Source organism: Pelodiscus sinensis, chromosome 15, assembly GCF_049634645.1.
Source record: "Pelodiscus sinensis isolate JC-2024 chromosome 15, ASM4963464v1, whole genome shotgun sequence".
NCBI lineage: Eukaryota > Metazoa > Chordata > Testudines > Trionychidae > Pelodiscus > Pelodiscus sinensis.
The window spans coordinates 36,696,943-36,715,458 of NC_134725.1; the positions used below are offsets into that span (position 1 = coordinate 36,696,943).

Consider the following 18,516-nt stretch of genomic DNA (forward strand, 5'->3'; position numbering starts at 1 on the left):
AAATATCGACTAGTCCCGGACCTAAGACTGACGCTGGTGGGATACAACTAGATAAGCCCTCCCAGTATAATACAATTGACAACTATGCCTTAAGTGTGGTCAGTCAATGACCTTAAGTGTGCACCCACCTTACAATGATTTCATCTACACCACATTTCCTAGTTTGCTAAAGAGAATGTAATGTAGGACTGTGTCAAGTTTGTGACTGTTCACGGCCAGGCTGGAGCGCCCTTCCCTTCCTCTCCTCCCCATGCTGCAGACAGGGGCTGCTTCAGCCAGGCTGGAGTGCCCCCCAACCGCGAAGGCCCTGCAGGGCTGCTCCAGCCCCTGTCTACAGTGGAAAGGGAGCTGTTCCAACCCCCACAGAGGTTAATGAGAACTGGTAAGCCTCACCTGTTAACCATTCACATCCCTAGTTCAGCACTAATTGGAAACTTACATTTCTTATTTTAAAGTAGCTATATCAGCATTTATTCAAACCAATAAGACAGTTTTAGGAAGCAGAATCTTGAAACCTATATTGAACACAAATCGAGAAAACAATGCTAATTACCAGTGCGAAGATATAACAACACTTAGAGATGGAAAGAGACCTATCAGATCATTGAATTCCTCTCTACCCTTATCCAGTACAAAAACCCTTCTTTCCTACACTATATTCTCCGTTGTTCTGGCTAATTACTTTAAAATATAATTAGTGATTCAGATCCCATCACTTCCTTAGGGAGCTATGCCACACCTAATAAAATCAGTTTGTCTAAATGTACCATGCCAGTCAGACCATTTCACTGTTTACATTTCAGTACACAACAGAGCTGTATTTTCAAAATGTTAACTGTGTTTAGAATTTTCGACTGTTAAACTAAAATTTTTCACTCAAGAGTAGCCAAGGCCCTAGTTATGCCACTTTCACTAAGTGCTCTCTCCTTTCCTACCCAGATATTATAGACAGTTTATCCCAATGTTAGCTGTCACTCAGACATTCCACTGTAAACTGGAATAAGGGCTTATTTCTCCTTCTAAACCAGCTCTGGATTTAAGGTTTTCCAGTTCTTCTGAAGTTTATATTTCAGACAGCATTTATTCCACTGCATATTCCTTCTGAATTGTGGTTTCTTACAGAACATTCTGACACCATTTCAAGCATTTCTAGATCAGAGGTAACCTATACACATAACAGGTTTGGGAGGATTGTTTTTTGGTATGTGAATACATGATTTTTTAGCAATCTTCATTTTCTAATTTACTGAAATCACAGACAAAGTGAAAGAATCCTATCTCTACCCTAAACATCATTGAAAAGAGGAAATGAACAGGAATGCATTAGCTTCAGGGGGTAGCCATGTTAGTCTATACATGATAAACTTAAAAACACAAGAAATAGTCTGGTAGCACTTCATAGACTAACAAAACATGTAGGTGGTATCATGAGCTTTCTATCTGAAGAAGTGGGCTGTGCCCACAAAAGCTCATGATACCACCTACATGTTTTGTTAGTCTATGAAGTGCTACCAGTCAATTGGTTTTTTTTTGTTAGAAATTTATTAATCTGGCGTTATATGAAAAAGCTTCAACATGGTTTTCAGAGTACAGAGTTTCTACATACCACCAAACTAAGATGTTGCTAAACAGATTTTTCACAGTAATTTAACCTTTTAAGGATTTCCTTGTGTTTGTTATGGAGACAATGCCCATCACTGATCAAGGTCATCCTAGTGTTTGATGAGCTCAGCTAAAAGGGAACCCATGTCCAAGGTTGGCAGGTGCAAAAATGTGGAGCTCTCTTAAAGTTCTGGCATTCCATTGATGTGGAAACAAATAAGGCATTCACCCTTAAATCAAGGTCTACATCTGTGATTGTCCTCCTTTGTTCTCTCCCCACCTTCCTTATTCTTCTTCAAGATCACACCTCTCCATTTGAGGGCTCTAGGGAGTTGGAGCAACAGCTCCCTGCTGCAAAACACTATAAAAATACAGATCAATGACTGGCTCTGTTGGAGCAACCAGGGAGCAAAGCAGACAGGAGCTGCAGACAGGGGAGTTTAAGAGGGAGTTTGACAGAGGGAGGCTTACGATGGTCAGGAAGACCCACAACACCAGTGCCAGCACTGCTTCTGTCTCCTCCACTGGCACCTGAGCATGGATGCCTCCACCCAGATCCTGGTGTGGTTTTGCAGGGACTGTGGATTGCAATTCCCACATATTGATATCCAGGCTGGGGAGATCATCCAATGCGAAAGGTGCCTGCTGGTGGAATATCTCAGGCAGCAGGTGGGAGAGCTACAGGCGGAGGTGGCCAGGTTATGGAGCATCTGTATCCATGAGAAATTCTTGGACCGTGTTCACGAGTAGACAGCTGAGGCAGCTGTCCCGGTACACAGGACTGGGGACACACCTCTGGTGGAGAAGGAGACGGCTCAGGGTGGACAGTGGCAGCTGGTTACCTCTGGCAGCAGGCACTGCTTCCCCCTGCTCTGAACCCTCCTGCCGTGGTACTAGGAAACCATTATGCTCTTCTTTATACAGGAGATAAGCAATCACCCTCTACACCAGCGAAGGAGAAGCCCCATACCCCCAAGGGCTGGGAGGTCTGCTGCCACTACTGCGAATAGGAAATGTAGGGTAGTGGTGGTCAGAGACTCTCTTCTCAGAGGGGGATGGAGGCACCCATATGTCGCCCTGACATTTCATCTCAGGAGGTATGCTATCTGCCGGGGGCCTGTATTCAAGATGTTACGGAGGCATTGTTGAGGATTATCCGGCCCTCTGATTACTATCCCATGCTACTCATCCATGTGGGCACTAATGATACTGTGAGGTGTGACACTGAGCAGATCAAGAGTGACCACAGGGCTCTGGAGGTACAGGTGAAGGAGTTTGGAGCGCAGGTGGTATTCTCTTCGATCCTTCCTGTCGAAGGTAGGTGCCTGGGTAGAGACAGGTGCATCCTGGAGGTGAATGCCTGGCTGTGAAGGTGGGGTCACCAGGAGGGCTTTGGCTTCCTCGACCATGGGATGCTATTCCAGGAAGGACTGCTAAGCAAGGATGGCGTCCACCTTACAAGGAGGGGGAAGACCCTTTTTGGATATAGAATGGCTAACCTAGTCAGGAGGGCTTTAAACTAGGTTCGACGGGGACAGGTGAGCAAAGCCCACAGGTAAGTGGAGAACATGGAGACCTGAGAGATGGGTCGGAAATGGGAGGGAGCGTGGGCTACAATGGCAGAGAGAAAGGAGGGTCAGGGCAAAACTGGGAGACAAGGTCAAATCAGGATCTTAGATGCCTATATACAATTGCGAGAAGTATGGGAAAGAAGGAGGAAGAACTGGAAGTGCTAATAAATAAGTACAATTATGACATTGTTGGCATCACAAAAACTTGGTGGGATAATACACATGATTGGAATGTTTGTATGGAAGGGTACAGCTTGCTCAAGAAGAATAGACAGGGAAAAGAGGGTGGAGGTGTTGCTTTATACATTAAAAATGAACACACGTGGAGTGAGGTGGAGATGGACATAGGAGACGGAAGTGTTGAGAGTCTCTGGGTTAGGCTAAAAGGGATTAAAAACAAAGGTGATGTCATGCTCGGAGTCTTCTACACATCACCTACCCAGGTGGAAGAAGTGGATGAGGCTTTTTTTAAACAACTAACAAAATCATCCAAAGCCCAAGATTTGGTGGTGATGGGGGACTTCAGCTATCCAGATATGTGTTGGGAAAATAACACTGCAGGGCACAGACTCTCCAATAAGTTCTTGGACTGCATTCGAGACAACTTTTTATTTCAGAAGGTTGAAAAAGCTACCGGGGGGAAGCTGTTCTAGATTTGATCATAACAAATAGGGAGGAACTGGTTGAGAATTTGAAAGTGGAAGGCAGCATGGGTGAAAGTGATCATGAAATCAGAGTTCACAATTCTAAGGAAGGGTGGAAGGAAGAACAGCAAAATTGAGACAATGGATTTCAGGAAGGCGGATTTTGGTAACCTCAGGGAGCTGATAGGTAAGGTCCCATGGGAATCGAGACTGAAAGGAAAAACAACTGAGGAGCGTTGGCAGTTTTTCAAAGGGACATTGTTAAGGGCCCAAAAGAAAGATATTCTGATGTGTCGGAAAGATAGAAAATACGGCAAAAGACCACATTGGCTTAACCACGAGATCTTGCATGATCTAAAAATAAAAAAGGAGTCATATAAAAAATGGAAAGTAGGACAAATTACATAAGATGAATATAGGCAAACAGCACAGGAATGCAAGGGGAAGATTAGAAAGGCAAAGGCACAGAATGAGCTCAAACTAGCTACGGGAATAAAGGAAAACAAGAAGACTTTTTGTAAATACATTAAGAGGAGGACCAAGGAAAGGGTAGGCCCCCTGGTCAGCGAAGAGGGAGAAACACTAAACAGGAAACTTGGAAATAGCAGAGATGCTCAATGACTTCTTTGTTTCGGACTTCACCGAGAAGTCTGTAGTAATGCCTAACATAGTGAATGCTAGTGGGAAAGGGGTAGTTTTAGAAAGTAAAATAAAAAAAGAACAAGTTAAAAATCACCTAGAAAAGTTAGATGCCTGCAAGTCACCAGGGCCTGATGAAATGCATCCTAGAATACTCAAGGAGCTGATAGAGGAGATATCTGAGCTTCTAGCTATCATCTCTGGAAAATCATGGGAGACAGGAGAGATTCCAGAGGACTGGAAAAGGGCAACTATAGTGCCCATCTATACAAAGGGAAATAAGAACAACTCAGGAAACTACAGACGAGTTAGTTTAACTTTTGTGCCAGGGAAGATAATGGAGCAAGTAATTAAGGAATTCATCTGCAAACACTTGGAAAGTGGCAAGGTGAGAGGGAAGAGCCTGCATGGATTTGTAAAGAACAAATCATGTCAAACCAATCTGATAGCTTTCTTTAATAGGGTAACGAATCTTGTGGATAAGGGAGAAGCTGTGGATGTGGTATATCTAGACTTTAGTAAGGCATTTGATACGGTCTCACATGATATTCTTATCAATAAACTAGGTAAATACAACTTAGATGGGGCTACTATAAAGTGGGTGCATAACTGGCTGGATAACTGTACTCAAAGAGTAGTTATTAATGGTTCACAATCCTGCTGGAAAGGCATAACAAGTCGGGTTCCGCAGGGATCTGTTCTGGGACCAGTTCTGTTCAATATCTTGGTTTAGAAAGTACGCTTATTAAGTTTGCAGATGATACTAACCTGGGAGGGGTTGCGACTAATCTGAAGGATAGGGTCATAATTCAAAATGACCTGGACAAATTGGAGAAATGGTCTGAGGTAAATAAGATGAAGTTTAAAAAGACAAATGCAAAGTGCTCCACTTAGGAAGGAACAATCAGTTTCATACATACAGAATGGAAAGCGACTGTCCGGGAAGGAGTATGGCAGAAAGGGATCTAGGGGTTATAGTGGATCACAAGTTGAATATGAGTCAGCAAAGAAAGCAAACATGATTCTGGGATGCATTAACAGGTGTGTTGTGAGCAAGACACGAGAAGTCATTCTTCCGCTCTACTCTGCGCTGGTTAGGCCTTAGTTGGAGTATTGTGTCCAGTTCTGGGCACCACATTTCAAGAAAGATGTGGAGAAATTGGAGAGGGAGCAATGAGAATGATTAAAGGTCTAGAGAACATGATCTATGAGGGAAGACTGAAGGAACTGGGTTTGTTTAGTTTAAAAAAGAGAAGATTACAGGGGGGCATGATAGCAGTTTTCAGATATCAAAAAGGGTGTCATAAGGAGGAGGAAGAAAACTTGTTCATCTTGGCCTCTGGGGATAGAACAAGAAGCAATGGACTTAAACTGCAGCAAGGGAGGTTTAGGTTGGACATTAGGAAAAAGTTCCTAACTGTCAGGGTGGTTAAACACTGGAATAAATTGCCCAGGGAGGTTGTGGAATCTCCATCTCTGGAGATATTTAAGAGTAGGTTAGATAAATGTCTATCAGGGATGGTTTAGACAGTATTTGGTCCTGCCATGAGGGCAGGGGACTGGACTTGATGACCTCTTGAGGTCCCTTCCAGTCGTAGTATTCTATGCTCACTTTTCTTCCTCACCCCAGAAGACACCATGTAGAACCATTAAGGGGACTTGCATCAACTGACTGATAAAAGAAAGTTCCTCTAGAAGTTTTAGGCTTTGGTTTTCTTGACCAATGGAATGAAAAGTCAAAATGACAACTGTGGAAGTTCAAAATCCTGTATATAAATATTATAATATAAAATATATCTATCTCATAGAACTGGAAGGGACCTTGAGAGGTCATCGAGTTCAGTCCCCTGCCCTCAGGGTAGGAACAAGTACCATTCAAACCAGCTGTTTCCAGATAGGGATTAGATTTTTAGGTTTCTTCCTGACTAATAATTGGGTGTCAATCATATGTAAAACCACACAGAATTATTGTTGATACGGATCTGACCAGCTACATCCCATTTCATACTTCCCTTTATAACCTTTGGTGTCCCACTTTGCTACAATAAACCAGTGTGATATCCCCATAGGAGGACAAAGCTCCTTGAGAACTTTCATCCATCCTGTTGAGCAGTACTGATTGGCTGTTAAATACAGCCGGACCCCGAGTTACGAACACGATCCGCGCTTACGAACAGCGCGGTCGCATGTAACTCTATAGGGTCCGACTTACGAACGAACCGAGTTACAACCAATTGCTTGGTCCGTAACCGGTTCGTAAGTCGGGAAGAGGCTGTACCTTTCTTTTCATTCTAATTTGTTTAATGGTTCCTCCAGATACACTCATATCATTGCTTTGCCAGGGCCAGAACCGGCAAGGGACTGAGTGACTGCAATTATTATTGAAGTCAATGAAGAAATGGCCTTCAGCAGACTGCAGGATGTAGCATCCAGCAGGCACTGAGACCAGAGTGCTATTATAGGAGATACTTACCTGTCTTTGGAAGCAGAGTGTCCCCTGGCCAGTCAACTGTTATACTAGAATAGCCTCTCTGGTGAATTATTTCTGAAATCAATAAAGCCTCCGTACCATAAAAGCTCACCCAATAATTTTCCAAAGGAATTGTATTTGGCGATTAAACAAAAGTGAAATTTTATAAATGTTCTTATGTTCTAAGTGAAATTTTATAAATAGAAACAAGAGTTCAGGTTTTTAAACATACTTTTAACAACTTACCATGACAGTACAGTCCTCAGAACCACTGGCAATGACCTGATCATTATGGGGACTCCAGTCTATGTCAAGCACAGGTCCTGTGTGGCCACATACTGTTGGATATGACTTGTCAATTCTGCCCGTCTGAAGGGAGAAAGAGGGAGAGTTGTCATGCACAGACCAAGCAGGCAACAAACACATGGCATTTCACAGGGCAAAAAAACATTTCTACACTCTACTTGACCATCACCTCCAAACACAATGACTTCATAAACTTGATTTTATGTATGAGACTCTCATGCAGCACTGCCCCAGACAAATCAGTATTCTGACAATCTCTGACTCTGCAGCAAACAAGTGGGCTTTCGTCCTTCAGCAGCATGACAACGTTGCCAGTCCAGATCTGATGGGGGTTACTGAGAGATACTTCTGATAAAGGAAGTTAGACCCTCACGCTTCCCTATTTGGGAATGAGGAGCAGAGGTACCTGCTTAGTTGTGTCCACCACATAACAAGGAGAGTAGAAAGGTTCTTATTTTGCTATCCTACATTTTTTGTAGAGACTGACAAGAACTAAAGATACTTGAGTTAAAAGCAGAATCAAAGGGTTGTTCTGGACACTGGAACTTCATCACAGCTTGACTTGTAATTGTAATCTTTCATTAATTTAATTTTTGTGGAAAACATGCAACAGCTGTGCAGAAGAAAAACAGAAGACTTCCCATAGACACACCAGCCTACCCACCATGAAATACCTTTGTCTCTACCGGAAGGAGTTTTCTAGCTGTGAGAGTTCAGTCTGCATGAAGCCCATTGGATCCTTGCCCAAACTGCTGACAAGATCAGCAATGAGTGCCATTTGTGATGCAAATATATCCCCACTAGGAACCAGCCAGGGACTAAGGACAGTGATAAGATTCACTATAAAAACAAATGTTCACACTTATTTGCCATAAGAATTTACCTTTCTATCAAGAGATTAGCAATTCTCTAAAGCACTTGCCTAAATCAAGCCAATATAAAGGATAAAGTTTACAATAAAATTAGCTACTGCTTGGTGTTCATCTGAATTTGAGAAGACAGTTTCAGAATTTATGTTTTTTTCAATAACTCAAATTGTTCACTAATACGACAACAAAAGGACCCTGGCAACTTTGACACTGCTCTATTGTCTAATAATCTGTTATTACTTACTATCGGTGAAAACACCATTTGAGCTTGTTATATGTGAAAGTTAAAAAAGGGACATTTTATACTAAATCACTCTCACCATTTCTGCCATTCTTTTGGGTCTTTCACACAAAACCAAAGTAAATCAATATATATTTTTAAATACGGAAATGTGACTAAAAAGTATGAAAACTGGAAAGGGGACATGGACAGATACAGTACAGGCAGTCCCCGGGTTACATGGATCCGACTTACATCAGATCCCTACTTACAAACGGGGTGAAGCAACCCCGCACTAGTTGCTTCCCCCCAGCAGACCAGGGAGACGCGAAGCTAGCGCCCCCCCCCCCCCAGCAGACCAGGGAGACGCGGAGCGGCTTTTCTCAGCAGACACCTCAGCTTGAGAATAAAGGACTGAGGGAAGTGAGGTGTGGGAGAATAAAACTGAGCTCTGGAGAAATGTTTGGCTAGAGTTTTCCCTATAATATGTACCAGTTCCGACTTACATACAAATTCAACTTAAGAACAAACCTACAGTCCCTATCTTGTACGTAACCTGGGGACTGCCTGTATCTGAAACTACCTTCAACTCATTCTTTGAAACTGACTGAATTTCAAGCTGACCTTCCCCCCCCCCCCCCCACCATTTTGCTAGGTTACAACTAATAAAATGGGGGATGGGAAGTTCAGCAAAGATCCTGACTAGATTCTAATTTCTTTACATACAAAAAGATGCAATTTGAGTCAATTCTACTGGCTGGTTGTTTCTTGATCCTGGGGTGTGTACTGTCTTCATGTGATTGTTACTAATTCCCATGGAACAGATAATTACAAATCAAAATTCACTACATATAAGGAATTTGAAAGGGGCTGGCCATTAGCTTTGGAAGACTACTGACGCTAAGATGTATTTTTCAAGAATAAAACAAGATGTAGAGCCTAAGGGAGTACCCATGAAGGTATTTAGAACAACAAAGCACAATCATTTCTTTAAAAGGTAAACTCAGGGTCAAATACTGTTGTGTCCTGTCTTGATGCCTGAGTTGCTTCTGAAACCTTTTTAACTGATACAAATAATAATTTTTGAGTTTCTGGTTTAAGAGCTAGAATCTACTTGCACTGTTATGCATGCAACAATGTAAATTATATTCACAGGTTAAAACAATGAACTAATAAGAAATCAACACATTTTAAAATAAACTTTAAAAAGTATAGTTTAACACTTCAATACTGAGCAAGTTTTAAAAGATACACAAATTAAATCCATCTGAAACACTAAATGTATGGTCATGAAAGATACTGTCTACAACACGTAAATGAATCAACAACCATTCCTAGGCAAAGCTTTTAATTAATTTTCTTAGCAAAAGAGGAGGCTACAATTAGTTGCAGACTGAGAAAAGTGAGCACTTGGCAGTCTACATTTGGGTTTTAAACGAACATCTATCTATCATCAAGATTTGTATTGGGAGAAATACATCAGTTTGAATAAATGAATTAAACTATAAAATTCCTGTTTGTACGATCAAGATAAAACCAGAATACCACACGTCTGCAAGTCAACAGGGAATTGTGTTAAAAGCTTATCCTACTAAAGTAATGTACTGAATGCTTTTTATTATCCAAAAACATAGCTCACTTTTTAAACTAGCTATCTTGTAGTACAATTAGTTCGATAAGCTATTGTCATTTCAGAACACATTAAAAATGACAAGATGGGTCTCTGTATTTATCATCTATCAATGACTTGTGAATTAAATGTGTTCAACTTATAAAAAGATTTATTTTTATTCTTAGCCTTGCAGACAGCCTGAGCTCTGAGGAACAAAATGGATTTTCTTTTTTGGCAACTGATGGTCACAACAGGAATGAAAGCCAAAGTAGGCCATCAATTCCTGCCCAATTTGCTGTCTTCAGATCATCTCAGCAACACCTGTACAAATCCATAGTCTTCAATGACAATTATCAGATGGAACAGAATGGTTCTGTAAATCTAGGAAACAATTCTATTTTGGATGCACAAGGGGGAGGAGAATCCAGCTTAGGATCTCTTAGCTGCAGTGGGGCTAACAGAAATAAATTGTAACAAAACTCATTCTTGTCACTTAGGTGACTAGAAATGACAGAATACAGGTGAGCAGCTGCTCTGGGTAAATGTGACGCCCTGCATGGTGACAAAGTGATTACAGTGCCAGGCTGATGCTGTTCCTTCAGCCCTGTCAATCATGCAAGGGAAACAACAGGGGATTTAAAAGCAGAAATCTAAGTCAGATGGCAGGCAGCTGTTGGGAAAACCAACAGTAGCTCTATACCTCCCAAGAGGAACCTGTGGTGAGCATCAGGGAAACTGCCCTCAAGAAGGACCCTCACTAATGCCAGCCCCTTACAAGGAGGCACCAGACTCCAGTCTATCACCTATGCAGTCTATTAACCCCAGCAAATCCCATTGCAAGCCAGATGCATTTAGTACGCCAACCCTCCAGCACTCCCTGGAAGTGGAGAATAGGGCTGTCAACCCTCCAGGATTGCCCTGGAGTCTCCAGGAATTAATAATGATATTGTCATGTGACGAAAGCTCCAGGAATATGTTCAACCAAGCCTAGTAAGTTTAGTAGTGAATCTGGGACTCCACTGAAAGGATACAGGGAGTGGGTGCCATCAGTCCCCATCCACTTAACATGCAGAAGGACTCTCTAGAGTAGTTTAGCATTGAGAAGACACCTGTTCATGAGGAGTGAAGCACTCCACTGACTTTGCAGAGCTCAGCTAACCAGAGGGATCCCTCATCAATCCAAGGACTGAACAGTAAGAAAGTGGTATTTTTAGCTCAGCTCATCCTGGTCTCCACATTGCGCTACCCCTTGCAAACGCCGTCCTGGCAGATTAGTACTGGCATCGCTTTTATTGGCGCCTCTGACTTAGTGCTGAGTCAGTGCCCCAACATGGTTTGAGAGGGTGGGAAAGGGGCACCTTTCAAATGCGAGCCTGACAGCTTGAGATATGGGAGCACTGGTCACTATTCACTAGGATAGCGGCTTTAGAACTGATCCAGTCCACAAAGATTAACCTTGTTATGACTTGGTACCTTCCCTCTACTTTCAATTAGATACAGGCAGTCCCCGGGTTACGTACAAGATAGGGACTGTAGGTTTGTTCTTAAGTTGAATTTGTATGTAAGTCGGAACTGGTACATATTGTAGGGGAAACTCTAGCCAAACGTTTCTCCAGAGCTCAGTTTTATTCTCCCACACCTCACTTCCCTCAGTCCTTTATTCTCAAGCTGAGGTGTCTGCTGAGAAAAGCCGCTCCGCGTCTCCCTGGTCTGCTGGGGGGGCGCAAGCTTTGCGTCTCCCTGGTCTGCTGGGGGGAAGCAGCTAGTGCGGGGTTGCCTCACCCTGTTTGTAAGTAGGGATCCGATGTAAGTCGGATCCATGTAACCCGGGGACTGCCTGTATTGAATTGTTTGCTGTCCCTCTACACCTATTTGGTAAAACTGCTGATGCAAATTGCTCTTTGTAGCCTCTTCCCATACAAGCCCTATTCCAGAAGGAGCAGAAACGTAGCCCTGTCATAGTTTCAAGTCCTCTGGGAGTGCCTGGGTGGAAAGGTGCACTGCAAGCATTTGGGGGTCTGGCTTGGTTTAGTGATGTGGGAATAGTCATTGTTTTAAGATACCTCTTTTCTGCTGAACCGCTCTTCTGGAGAGTTCCAAAATTAAAAGGGAGAGATAGCTTGCTATTGCATTTACTGGAGTTAAGTGCAGACTGGAAGTCGGGAGCTGCCTAGTTCTAATCCCAGCTCTGGAGCTGTGAAGGCTTGGAGAATATGATTTACTGTTCCTGGTCTCTCCAGCTAGACAATAGGAACCTTACTTTGTGGTGTGAGGATGAATACAATAGAAAGCACAATAGATAAGTGTTACAAACAGGTCAATTAAATACAGAACACTGTATACAAAAAATGCCACTACAGTTTAGGGTTGCCACATTTCAAAGTTTTTAAAACAACTCTTTAAAGAAAATGCAATACCATCATCATAGTTAAGTGAGGTACAAAATTTGCATCCTCTATGCCAAAATGGTGGAGGTTCACTCTGCCATAATCCGACTAGGTTTTTAAATGTAATCTTTTAATTAGTTAAGGATTTAGAGTAAATCTCAAGTGTTGATACACAGCTTAACATTAACTCAGTATAACTACAAGAAATTAAATCCCTTTCATAATCTATTACTATTAAGGATGAGCAGTACATCACGGTAACCAATTATGATAGTTCAATGGATGTGGTTTTACATTTAGGACATCAAGAAGCCAATCCAGAAAAGCTAATTACAAGATTAAGACTGTAGTTAGGCTGGATCTTTTAGGCTAAAAAATGCTTGCTCAGTATTCAAGTCCTCTGGCAGGCAGTAAGTTAACTTTACCAAATAAAGTCATTTAGCTGTTTCATGTCTCCTAAAACAACGTTCCTGAAAGAAACGGGCAAGAAAATTCTGCGATTATTCTGTGATTAAGTCCAGAAGGGATGGATAAGGACTGCAGGAAAATAGCTGCTAAAAGTGACAGTGTTATTAAATAATTTGAATGTCTTTTACAACTGATTCTCTGCCAGGAAAGGGCATTTGGTCAGAGGAAACAGTTTGAGGATTACAGTAAAAGTATGTGCAGAGAACTGCTGCTTCCTCTGATTTTGTGTTGTGCTTGGTAAGATCATAGCTGAAAACAGGGAAGTGGCATCAGACTGCACAAGGAAAAACAATTTCACCCTCTGAATGCTGAGGAAGGGGTTTTTGAAGAAGGAAATCAGATCACAAAAGGCTGGGCTTGAAATGCTAATTCACCAGTAACTTTGTTCCCTCAGAGATGCACTGTTCATACTGGGAAGGGACTTTATTTCTACTCTCCCTATAATAAATATAGTCTCACAAACCTAGAAGTTGTTGCTGATGCTTAACGTGCTCTGCTGTGGCCACAGAACACCCATATCTAGCTCAGCCAGATGGTCAAATAAGAGGCTGTTCGCCTAAAAAAAAAATATGACAAGATGTCACAAAAGTGTATTGCTCATTCCTGACCATGACAAATGGCTATTAGTCATCCAGCCAGCCAACCAAGGAATCCATGGCTAATCCTCAAAATTAGGAGTGTTACTCCCCAAAGACCCACTGTGCTATGTGTCGCAGTGATAACCAAGTCAATGAAACCTTGAAAGCATTCATAGCCAAATACTCCAGCTGGATCTTCCAGAAATCCATATATAATGCTTTGCTCCAGCTCAGCTTAATCATAAGTTATTTCTTCAGTTCCAGGTGCGTGCATGGTACTTTACAGATCTAGGTCAGTGATTTGAAAGACATAAGTATAAGCTGATAAAAAGAGAAAGAGGAAGGGGAAGCGGGGAATGCAGCAATGGACAGGAATGTTTCTCACAAAACACTCTGAACTATAAATCTCAAAAGGAGACAGAGATTTAAAGCTATGCTACCAAATCTGCTGGGGAAGGATAATATTATTGCTCAAGATGCTCTGGAGAGATTCAAAAGTCTCATCAGTGTAGTGTAGCTTATGGCACTAACAAGGTTTATTTCATGCCCGTAGGGAGACTAGAAATGCAGCAGTGGGATGACTTCATTGTTTGTGCCATGTGCGTATAGCTGACCAGGAAAGGAAAGAGATAACGGTTTATTATAATGGACGTTAAACTAAAATAGTTTAGAGGGATGCTTTGCACTGGAAAATGTATGTTAATGCCCAGAATCTTCCACAAAATTAGCAGTAGCAATCACCTGCTCTCGTACTGGCTGACTTTTGAAAAAAACAAACTGCTAACTCCCATTGCAATGAACTGGTATTCAGTAGGGCTGTTCCAGTTCAGTGACTGAATCTCTGATTGCTATTCATGCATTCTGGAGAAAAACCCTGCACAAATTTCCAGAATTAAACCTCTTCACTGTTTGTGTTGAAATTTGCATCTTTCCCCATCACACCAAAAAGACTTCAATGAAGGTTATAAACAAACACATGAAAGGAAGAAGTGCTGTCCTGTGATGATAGCAGCGGTCAGGAAAGCCTGGTTCTATATCCCCTCTGCTACCAACAATGAAAACTTGAAAATATTTAGAAGTTACTGAATTTATCATCTAGAGTTTGAGGAGGAGGGGAATCCAGGGAACTTTCTACAACTCTAGACAGACCACTGGGTTATGGGCAAAGTGACATTGCCACATAAGAGAGTCTCAGTTCTTAAGCAGACTAGAAACTGTATCGGAGAAAACCATTCAAGCAATCCAGGTGACCACTACTAAGTAGTGGTCACATGCTTTAGTGGGAACTACTGCCAACTCTACTTGTCTACTAGGCTAGGCTGGGCCAACCTGGGGCTGTTAAAAATGCATACAAGCAAGGAAAAGGATGGAAAAGACAGGATAAATGTGGACAGATCACAAAGTATCAAATTCTAACCAGTTCTGCAGAACTAGTTTTGCATATGCATTTACAATTTGCCTAAATGAGAAATCTTTTAAATGGCTGAAGTACTGGACCAGAATTTTCAAGATTTTACCCTCAATCTCAGCAGCATTCCCAGCATTGCTGGGACATATGAGAGGACAGGGCAGAGACAGAGAAACCTGATCTGCAGGTGATAATTCCAGGTTGGGCAAGTATCCACATACTGATTCACAGCAGTGTCAATTAATCATGCCAGTTTCCCTACATGCCAACATGTCCATAAGCCATCAGGAGCCGCTCCTTCAATCTATTGCCACTTGTTCTGCAGGCTTTTAAGACTCTGATGTAATCTAGCATCTGTAGTTGCTGCCAACCAGACTGCTGCCGGAATGCAAGTGAGAGTCTTGCAGAGTATTTTAAAGTCACCCAAGTTTTTCTAATAAGTGAACAAAAAATATATCTTTAATTCTGGTCTGTTCCCACTAACATACAAAGGCACATAGCTAGATATAGCATAAGTAAGTCATAGCCAGTCTTAGTTCATGTTCTTCCATCAGTACTCCATGGAAACAACTGGAAAGGTTCATCCTGGTCACAGCAGAAACACTGGAACATACACACACACTTCATTTAAGTCTCTCCTGAAGGAATCAGACATTGTGGCTGAATAATGAGACATGGTTAATATGTCACTGACAGAATATCAGCATTTTTTTGATTGTGCAAGCACCATCTACATGCTATTTGCAATGCTATGTTAAAGGTTTCAATGGAAATGCAGTTTAGAAACAGTATCAAGAAGTCAAACATACAAAGGACAAGTCTAATAAAAGGTTTAGCCAAATGGGACTGAGTAAGTTCTCAGTCACATATACAAATAACAGACATCATCTGCCTCTCACAAAAACCTTACCCTACATGATTTCAGCTGAATGCCACCTTCTTCAGAAAGATCAGTTTAAGAAAAGCGGAACCTTTTGCCATAGCTTTTTTTTTTTTTTTTTTAAATGTGAGCTATAAAGAGTTTTTAAGAGAGGAAACATGCACCACAAATTACGCTGGGGGGGGGGGGGTATGGACTTAACCCTTACAACACATTGGTGCGTTAAACCCACATATTTTCCAGTCACTTCCCCCAGGTTTTTCAGGAAACACAGGAGGTTCCCCCCTCTTCCTAGAGCTGAGATCTGGCAAGATTAGGTGGGCATATCCCACACCAGAAGCCCATTTCCTACCATGCACTGTACAGAACAGAAAGAAACATGGCCTCTTCCTTAATATGGATAAGACCTAGTCCTGTGTTCAAAGTTTCATGTCTCATCCACAGCAGCTGATCACCACACAACTGCTTAAAAAAATCCGATGTAGCTGGTGGCTCCTAGGAAAGGCTGCTAAAAGCCCATGACAGCTAGTCTCAGAGCCTAGATCAATTGACCAGGGCTCACAAACAGCAGTATAGATGTTCCCACTTTGGCTGGAGCCTGGGCTCTGAGCCTCAAGCCAGGTTTCAGAGTCCAGGTTTTTAGCCTCATGAGCTGGAGTCAGTTGATCTGGGGTCTTAGACTCACCAAGGTTGCATGTGTTTTTTGGTTTGGTTTGGTTCCTGCCCTCCCACAGCCCAGTATAGATGTTTCCTTAATGAGTTAGGGTCTTTGGTACAATAATGACTCCATCCAGATCTCCATCCAGTGTAAACAGGAATGTTTCTTCCCCACTTGTCTGCTTTACTGGTTCTTCACTCCACGAATGAGGACAAACTGTCCCACCTTGCTACACTGGAGAAGTGGCTGTAAATCTGGCCCAACAGTTTGAGCTAAAGAGCAAGCAAGACCAGAGGTTACTGTGGTTGCAGCATGCTCATTTCTGCAGAAGAGCTGATAAAGCTCAATAGCAACTTCTGGCAGAAGATTATTAGCTCAGCATCTCTGATCCCATAGTGCTTGGGCCATACACGTACCTTGGATAGGGATAGCTGGATGACAACGCCTGATTAGACTTCATGGAACAATGATTAAAAATTGCTTCACTTCATGGGGATCATTGGTGACATTCATCTGAGGTGTTCTCTCCTACACACCCAGGGTGACGTGTTGGGAAGAGAGTCAAAACAAATGGATGACTAACTCTTAAAAGCAAGGAAGTCCAAGGTTAAAGACACGGTAGCTACAACTTGCTGCACTTTGTTCCTGCAGCCTGCACAGAGGGTAAAACCTACAGCACCATGTCTCACTGTTGCACCTAAGCAATAAAGCAATTATGCAACATTTATAAAATCTGTCTTACTATTATGAGCATGTAACTGTACCGTGGTTCATTTCATTGGATACTTCTTTTTTAAAGACAAAGCCGTAGTACAAAACAGCCCTCACTCTCTGTAGCACTGGAAATGGTGAATTCCCAACAAACGCATACACAAACATAACAGGAAATTCAGACAAAGCATTTCAGTGGCAAGCCAGAAAGGAAGAATGATATGCACAGGTTTTACTACTAAACCAGCATCAGGATTTGTTTTGCTGGTAGGACAGCATGAACGGAGACAATCTGTTAGGCCCTTGGCTTCCACACATCTCCACCCACTCACCCAGTAGCTGCCAGAGGGAGCTTCATGACAATCTCCACCCTCCCCTGAAACTGGCAGCAAGCACAGGGTTGCGTGGCTCGGAGACCAAAGCATTAGCCACTTCATATGCAGCCAGCTGTTCTAAATAAAAACAGAAAGCGTGGTTTAAAATCTCTGTGCATGGGGTTAGACTGTCACATTGAACTGTGCTGGTAGAGGAGTGATGCCAGCAGCCAAGCTCCCACAATCACCCAAAAAGGCATTTTAGGAACAAACATGGGTTTTTAAAAACAGTTCAGTGCAAAGTGATTCAGTGTACTCAATGCCACATCCCTTCCTTCCTCAAGAGTGGGGAGCCAAAGATTCAGCAGGGATGTTTTCACAGGATTGATTTCCATTCATTTTTTCCAATTCCTGTCTATGCTACATTTCAGTAAGTGCTGCCAAGAGCTCTTCACTTGTGAAGACTTGCCTACACACAGCAGAAACTCACAGAAAACAGGGCTGTCAGTAACTCCTTTGGCACAAATCAGCTCCAGGAATCTAAGAGTTAACTAGTTTTACACTTGTCTCAGAGAGGCTTCTTTCTGTACAATACAACCCCTATCCCACCATCCTTCAGTCCTAGCCCAAAGTGGCCAATCAAAGCAAAGGGTGGAAATTACTTGGGATGTCTGACAGCCCAAAGAGCTGTAATGACCATATATGGTAAAATACACTGTCAGAACCCTGCAGTGCCTGCTGCTGTTAGACATATCAGTGAAATGCAGCAGGGGAGGCAGAGCCTAGGAGAAACACAAAGAATAAGCTGCTCATCACTGGGGGGGAGGGGGGGCGGAGAGAGGGGAAATACATCTGCCAGGGCACTGTCAAAATCACTCAGTATAATAAAAATCCCGCCCATCACCACACTGTGTGGTTCTCTGTGCCAGGACTTTGGGCTCATTGTGACCATTTTTATTTAAAAGTATGGCAAATACATTCATTTGGGAGCAAATAAAAAAACCATTTGCTTGCACTTCATATGTTAATGAGATGATACAAGGCTGGGACTGTGCCAATCTGTGTCCTAATTGTTCAGCACCTGGTGCCGCCTCCATCCTCTCAGCTCACCCCCATCACTGCCCATTTCACGTATCTAGGTGCCACTACGGAGCAGGCAGATTTAGAAGAGCCATGAGC

At 42.4% G+C, this 18,516-nt stretch overlaps 1 protein-coding gene across 5 annotated transcripts in view; it reads right to left on the reverse strand.

Annotated features, from left to right (window-relative positions):
• CORO1C (coronin 1C) overlaps positions 1-18,516 on the reverse strand; it is a 95,971-nt gene that overhangs the window by 23,092 nt on the left and 54,363 nt on the right. For all 5 annotated transcript variants that reach the window (XM_006112594.4, XM_006112595.4, XM_075898777.1 and 2 more), the window contains exon 3: positions 7,173-7,295. In XM_006112594.4, the coding sequence (XP_006112656.4) occupies positions 7,173-7,295 (123 nt within the window). The remainder of the gene's footprint in view (positions 1-7,172; positions 7,296-18,516) is intronic.